Source organism: Sinocyclocheilus anshuiensis, unplaced genomic scaffold (genome assembly GCF_001515605.1).
Source record: "Sinocyclocheilus anshuiensis isolate Anshui unplaced genomic scaffold, SAMN03320099.WGS_v1.1 scaffold257, whole genome shotgun sequence".
NCBI lineage: Eukaryota > Metazoa > Chordata > Actinopteri > Cypriniformes > Cyprinidae > Sinocyclocheilus > Sinocyclocheilus anshuiensis.
In genome coordinates this window covers 2,593,637-2,601,210 of record NW_015539889.1, presented here as the reverse complement: position 1 = coordinate 2,601,210, position 7,574 = coordinate 2,593,637, and the positions used below count along the sequence as shown (strand labels likewise).

General features: G+C 38.1%; 2 protein-coding genes across 3 annotated transcripts in view; both read left to right on the top strand.

Annotated features, from left to right (window-relative positions):
• LOC107685700 (protein shisa-4-like) overlaps positions 1 to 3,774 on the top strand; it is an 8,301-nt gene extending 4,527 nt beyond the window's left edge. The window contains exons 2-6 of one of the 2 annotated variants that reach the window (XR_001633979.1): positions 108 to 285; positions 577 to 713; positions 1,463 to 1,651; positions 2,033 to 2,154; positions 2,316 to 3,774. Coding sequence is in view for 1 of the 2 variants with exons in the window: in XM_016482383.1 (XP_016337869.1) it covers positions 108 to 285; positions 577 to 713; positions 1,463 to 1,651; positions 2,033 to 2,073 (545 nt within the window). In the remaining variant the exon portion in view is untranslated. Of the gene's footprint in view, positions 1 to 107; positions 286 to 576; positions 714 to 1,462; positions 1,652 to 2,032 lie in introns of both variants that reach the window. The other variant, XM_016482383.1, reaches the window with a different exon arrangement.
• Positions 3,775 to 4,472: 698 nt separating this feature from the next.
• Positions 4,473 to 7,574, top strand: part of LOC107685741 (leiomodin-1-like) — a 4,382-nt gene continuing 1,280 nt past the window's right edge. Inside the window, exons 1-2 of the mRNA XM_016482441.1 lie at positions 4,473 to 4,911; positions 5,679 to 7,445. Of these exons, the coding sequence (XP_016337927.1) occupies positions 4,642 to 4,911; positions 5,679 to 7,445 (2,037 nt within the window). The 5' untranslated portion in view covers positions 4,473 to 4,641. The remainder of the gene's footprint in view (positions 4,912 to 5,678; positions 7,446 to 7,574) is intronic.

The following is a 7,574-nucleotide window of genomic DNA, read 5'->3' as shown; positions in this document are numbered from 1 at the left end:
GTATATATATATATATATATATATATATATATATACACACACATATATATATATATATATATATATATGTTTGTATTTAACCACTAGCTTTGTTTTATTTCTTTCAGTGAGTGCAGATGAGGACTGCTTGTGGTATGTGGACAAAAATGGCACCTGGCACAATGGCTTTGATTGCCCACTCATAACCTTCTGCTGTGGGAACTGTCACCGCCGTTACTGCTGCCTGGATGGCTTCAAGATGATCACCGAGGCGGGACAGAAGCGCTGCATGCTGTTCCATCTCAGGTACACTTTTTAAGATTCTAGATTATTGACCACTTAGTGGCCTAAAGAGGCTCATTAACCTCACATTAGACTGCCAAATAAAACTAATTAAGTATAACTGTTATAAAATAAATGCTTAATCTTAATGGTGAAGGTGCTGATTGCTAGACCTAACAGCAAGCATTTTATTTTGCATTTATTCATTTAGCAGATGCTTTTATCCAAAGCGATTTTTCTGAGTTTCTCCCAGAGAAGTCGGATAATTCAAAATTGGTGTCTTTCCTGACAAGTTTTCTGTCCTGCCTCTCTCAGCCCTTCCACTATAGCTGGCATTGCTTCATCGATCCTGCTCTTTGTGGCTGCTATAGCAACCATGGTCTGTTGCTTCATGTGTTCCTGTTGTTATCTGTACCAGCGCCGCCAGCAACGTGGCAGAACTCCTTATGAAGGTAAACGCAATAACTTTATTCTCTTCACAGTCCATCCTGAATTTATTACAAATACATAAGAATGAATAAAAAAAAAACAAAGTAAATATCGGATTTTTTGCAGAGACACATGAAGGTATTATATGTAATATTTAGCATGTATCTGAATGCATTTTTATTTATTTATTTTTTTGCTGTTGGGTTGCATGATATACAACAACTATAAATACATCAAATCTTATATACAGTGCACTCACGTAAAGCTGGATATAATATCAAGCAAAACTCAATTGCTTGATTGTCTGTATCATCGAAAAATGTAAACTATTTTATAGTTGTATAAATAAAACATAAAGTAAATTATCGCACAACTCTATTTGTAAAGTTGGATATATAGTATATCCATTTTTTTCAGTATACACACAGAGCACTCACATTATATACTGTATATAGCAAATCGCAACTGCTTGATTGTTTGTATCATTGGAAAATGTAACTATATTATCTTCCAGCTCAAGTCTGCTAAATGTGGCTATAAGGCATGAAGTTATAAAGAATTATCATCGTGATTTTCTGTAAAGCTGCTTTGAAACAATGTGTATTGTGAAAAGCACTATATAAATAAATTTGACTTGATTTCTTATTTCTCTTTCTGGTATTACAGTTGCATTGCTCTTTGTTGGCATACTTATTTAACCACTGGTTTCTTATTGCAATACCATGGCTAATGTTCAAAATGTATCACCTACTAACCTGAGTCTCAATTTCAGCCCAGCATATTCCAATGGCCAGCTATCCTGTGGAGCACATGTACGATGCTTCTGGTAAACCCATTGGACATCCTGATTATCTTGGATATCCAATGGTGCTGCAATATCCAGGTGTCCCCCACCAGTATCCTATGATGCCCCAAGGTCCTCATCCTCCTAATCATCCTGACGCAGGATACAGTCAAGCAGGTATTCAAATGGCCTCTGTCAGAGATCACATACTACAAACAAAGGTCCCAAAAGGGGTTCTTCACAGCAATGCCATATATAGTTAATGCCATAACTATTTTTGGTTTTCCAAAGAGGCTTTCAGTGAACGGTTCTTAAAAGAACCATTTTTTCTTAGTGTGAAGAACGTTTTAATAATCTGAAGAACCTTTTTCAACTTTAAAGAACTTTTTGTGCAATGGAAAGTTTCCATGGATGTTATAGGTTCTTCATGGAACCATCAATTCCAATAAGAACCTTCATTTTTAAGAGTGTATAGTGGAAATAAAAACACCACACTTGCATATAGTAGCACAGACAATCATAACACTTTTCTCTAAGTTGTGTTATTTTTGTTTTCAGCTCCTCCGCCATATTCCCCTCCCCAGTACCCAGGGCACTGAAAGAGCTGAAGTCCCTCAGTGAGGAGAAGATAACCCATACAATGGGTGATGAAGAGGGCCCATGCTTGTGAGGAATCCCTTGTATGAGAAGCCGTTTTAAAAATGTTATTTATTTCTTGATTAATTTGTGGAGTGAAGCATGAACTGACCTCAGAATCGCCTCACGCGTCAGAGTGTTTTCTTGTTTGATGTACAGCTTTCATGTGTCACTAATCAGCGCGTCTCCTCCCACTTGAATCCAGCAACTCACAGACTCAAAAGACTGCTTTAAATGTGCCATTATGTTTTGTCCAACTCTCCGAAATGGACTGTTAAACATGACTCCTGCAGAAGAGACCGGCTGCCAGTTCTGATTCATCTAGGATATCGTTCTTTGTTCAACCAAATGAGAAGAAGCTTGTGTCATTTGCACTTTATTCTGCAATAGACATGCTTAGCTGTCTCTCCCGGCTCGTTTGTTCAAAATGTATTTATTTGACCACTAATCTGAGCGTGTCACTTGCATCATTAAAATCAAATCACGCTATATGCTTTTCATGTCTTATAGACAACTAACATACGGACATGAGACGTAGATGTCTTATAGACAGTTAACATGCAGTATGTAAATAAGAGAGAACTTACATTAAGAATTAATTTCATGTTTCATAGCATCCAACCAAACTTCATTCTGTGCATTTGCAGGTCGTCAACTGTTGTTAGATCTGGCTTGAGCTGTAATGTTAACACCCCTTAGATTTGCATGTCTTTAATTGTATCTCATGCTATGAAGGCCTGTTGTCAAGGGAATAACTGTAATGTTTGCATTCAATTAGCTGTCCGTCTGTGCATTTTAATTTGTTTCAAAAAGCTTTTTGATCTATAAAATATTTCAGTCATTTATGTTGTTTTGTTACACCTTCACAGTGAGATAAGTTTAAACAAAGTCCCTTTACTTTTCCCTCCAAATTCTGAAAAGGAAATCTGAATAGTGATATGAAAACTCAAAAAAAAAAAATTTGCAAGATATAAAAATCGAATTGTGAGATGAAAAGTTGCAATGGTGCGGTCATATTTACCATTGTTTAGTGAATTTTTGCAGGCAAAATTTTCAATGTAAATCCACGCATTCAGGAATTTCGCATGGGGGCATAAGATTTCCTTGAATCTTGGTTTGAAAGTGACTTCTGTGTGAGCTGTGCTTCATACATTGCTACACTACTGACAACAAACAACGGACCTTTTTTGCTCACAAATTTTTGCCGAAATTTCACTAATGCGACCACACATAAAGGTGGGACTTCCATTGCCGCCATATGGAGTGTTACAATTTTTCCCATTCATATTAACACGAGTGGACCTTAATTTCAAAGTTCATCATAAATGACACTTTTCAATGATAAATTAGAATGTAAATTAAAAGAACATTCTCATTAAAATGAGTATCCGCTTAAAATACTTCATCTGGTACATTTGGTACATTTACTTTTAAATGATTTCTGCTACCTCATCTCATATTTGTAAGATTAGTTGTGATGCTTTGTTCATTGTTTAAATAACTTGTTAGTTATTTAAATTAATGTATCGTTAACAGTGTTGTTTTTGCTATATACAGCATATGCTACTGTATTTGTCACTTTGGAATGTGAAGTACAAATAAGAAAAGGATCTATAAAGAGGAATTTTTACAATGTGGAATATTAACAGGTATTTTCAACTTGGGGGAAAAGGCAATTAATAGGCTACTAGTGTTTGTACTTGCACTAATCATCCTATAAGAAAGGTCTAATTGAACAGACTGGACAAGGAGTATTGCATTACTCTCTTTTTACAATAAAAACAGAATTGACTTTGCATGCTGTCTCCATTAATGCAGTTCCTGAAATCAGCATTTTCCTATTGTCATTATTTAATGCTGCCTTATTTTTACACATCAACATTTTGTAATATATCAAAAATATTTTATAATATGCCACAAAATAACTAGTGTTTTGTTAAAAAACAGTTGATAGCTATTAAAAAGTAGGCTGAGCAAGACCAAAATAAATAAAAATGTGTAGACTGGCTTGCTTCTATTTACTAGGATGAAACATCACTTCAAATGTATGAATAGCCAAGGCTATTCTATTGAACCACATTAAACTGATTCCTGGAATAGCACAGCAGCCTATTATAGTATCCAACATATTTCTATAACATTCTATAACATCACTGGAAAAATGTTGTCAGTACTCCAGGAATCCTGATTTCCTTAGTGACCAGGAAGTAACAGTTTGTTTCTGGGATGCTTTTGGGTTTTAGTAAACCATAGCCTTCCCAATTGCCTTTAAAGGACTATGTACCCCCATCTAAATATGGGCATGCGCTCGCGATGGATTTCAAGGAATGTCCGAGCACCACAAACTTGCGCTGACAGTCCATCGCGTCTCGCGCTGCTCTACGCGAATCTTTCACATCCAGAAAGTTTCATCCTCCTTCGTTTTAAATTTTAACTGTTGATGAACAGTTTTTTAAAAAGGTTAAGTACGTGGAAAAACACGGTGATATCTTCAGCGAATTCTATATTACTCTGTATCACTACTGAACGCAATGTCCCGGAGGAAAGTGAGGGGACTCACGAAAACCGGGCGACAGGTGAGCGAGGACCCGGACCTCGACAGTTTACTGTCAAACCTGTCGCCCGAAGAAATGGAGGAGCTGCAGAAAGAGGTTTCCGTCGTTCCTGATCCAGATCCGAGTGAAATAATCGTTGTGGACCAAACGGATTTAAAACCAACCGCGCCACTTAAAAAGGAATCACAACAAAGCAGCCAGACCGATGACTTCAGATCCCGCTTACAGAGGAACCTGTCAACAGAGGTAAAATATTCACTACCTTACAAGTTCATCTATGAAAATGTTAATGACTGAGTTTGAACCAACATGCTTAATGCAGTAGGAGCTTGAAATACATGCAAAACAAATCAATACAAATAATGTGGTTTTCTGGGCAAATATTTCCAAGTTCTAGGGTATTGACAGATTTTTTCAATATAGATTTAGGCCTATATCATTTTAGAACTCTTGTATGTCTTTAGCGAAAGTCACCATATTTTTACATCTTGCACATATTTGTACAACTTTTACAAATTACTTTAAATGTAAAAGGGGTGATGGGCATAAATGTTTACTTTTTGAGGCATGATACAAACAGGAGAAATAACCCTCCTAAGATATATCTAAAGGAGATATATCTATCTTTGGATGTTAAGTCTCTTGAAATGTTGGCCCGGTTGAAGTTCCGTGGTTGATTGCTCCTTTGCTCACTGCCTTTTAAGGATAAGTCTGCCAAGGCTGGAGCTTTCCAATGCAAAACAGCGTGGGTCACAAATCAAACACTCAGCCACTGTGCAAGTTTACATCTTCACTGTGAAACATCCAGTGTAAACATTCAGTGTTCATGCATTACAGGTTTTGTATAACCATCTGTGTCGAAGCACTGTCTTCAGTTGAACATTTTAATATTGATATGTAGGCCTAAGCTACTGGCATTTCCTCCAGTCGGCTCCCCCAAAACAAAAAAAAATATAACATATGTTGCATATGTCACCTTGTTTGTCCATAATTCATACATGTTGAATCCTCAGGGAGAGCCGAAGAAGGAGAGCCGGAAGCAAGAGTACCTGCGTAAGATGGGCCTGAGCCAAGAGAAGAATACCTCCGTGTCTGACAGCAAAGATGGAGGGCTTCAGAGGACCCCCTTCACCTCTTCTTTCTCTAAGCGTGATGGTAGAAAGGAGGACAGGACCCGCAGAGTCACAGAGGGCAGCAAAGATGACAAATTTGGCCCATATGCCCTTTCTAGGAAGGACGAGGAGAGTGAGAAGCAAGAGGAGGTGAAGGAACAAAATGATGGGAGTAAATTCAAAGATAGAAGAGAGATGAGAGAAAGTAGCAGCAGCAAAACCAAAGAATTAATATCCAAGCTTCAGGAGAAGAAGGAGGATAGTAAAGAGAAAAACCGGAAGGAAGACAGTTGTAAAAGGGAATCTGGGGAAAGTAGAGCAAAGGCGATGATTTCTAGGATAAAGGACAAAGAGGAGAAGGAAAGGGAGAGAAAGGAAGAGATTAGGAAGAGAGAGGAAATCAAAACTAAAGGCTATACAAACAGGTTAGAGGAAAAGCAAAATCAGGTTCTAGAAGACAAAACGAAAGAAGAGAAGAAATTCAAAGAAGAAAACCAAATAAGAAGGTTAAGCGAAAAGGTGAAAAAGAGCCCTATGTTGGAAGTAAAGGAACTTCCTGAAAATAAAGAGAAAGAACCGGAAAAAACTTATGAAAATGTGTGGAAGCCACAAGAATATAATGCAAAATCAAGCAATAAGGGAAGAGGGGATGTTCAGAAACAAAATGAAATTGAAAATGAAGTTCATGAACCCATTAATAAGCAAGAGAAAATTGGAAACTGTGTCTCAGATATTATTTCAAAAAGTAAGACAAAAGAGGAGGAAGAGGAGGATGAGTCGGCTAGCATGTTTGATGAAGATTTGGAGAGAGTTCGTTGCAACGATCCGAGCATGACTGATCTCAATGTGAACAATTCAGAGGTCATAAAAACCAAAACACTTATTCAGTTCGCAGAGGCCTTAAAAAACAACACACACATCAAAGTGTTTTCTTTGGCTAACTGCCGTGCCGATGACCACGTGGCTTATGCTATTGCCGAGACCTTACGAAATAACAAAAGCATCACTAGCATCAATTTGGACTCCAATCTTCTTACTAGCAAAGGTGTTATGTCCTTGATCCATGCCCTCCAACACAACTCCACACTCACCGAGTTACGCTTCCACAACCAGCGACACATCATTGGAGGAAAGTCTGAGATGGAGATGACCAAAATCTTGAAAGAAAACACGACTCTTCTGAAACTGGGCTACCACTTTGAGTTAGCTGGTCCTCGTATGACCATGACCAATATTCTTAGTCGCAATATGGACCGTCAGCGGCAAAAGCGACTGCAGGAACAGAAGCAGGCACAAGCCCAAGGCATTGGAGATAAGAAAGACACATTAGAAGTTCCAAAACCCGGCTTTGGTAAAGGCTCCCCGAAAGCTTCGCCTAGACCGTCTCCTATAACTTCTCCCATACCGTCACCCGCCCCGTCACCCAAGTTGACTCATAAGAAAAGGGTCAGTGGGCTTGGTGGTGGACCACCTCCGCCACCACCACCACCTGGAGGACCACCACCGCCTCCACCTCCAATGCTAGACGGAGACTTCCTGAAGAACTCCCTGACGCCCATGTCACAAAGGAAGCTAGACGATAGGAGAGTAGGAAGAGGAGGAGCTAAAAACTCAAGGGACCAACTTCTGGCTTCCATTAGAGGCAGCAATATAAAACAGCTCAAAAAGGTAGGAAATTATATTTTTTTAAATGCAATTATATAAATAATATAAATTTTAAATTGTAGATGATATATTTGTAGATAATAGTAAAAATGATTTCATATGTAAATAAAAATGCACATATGCATTTTATAT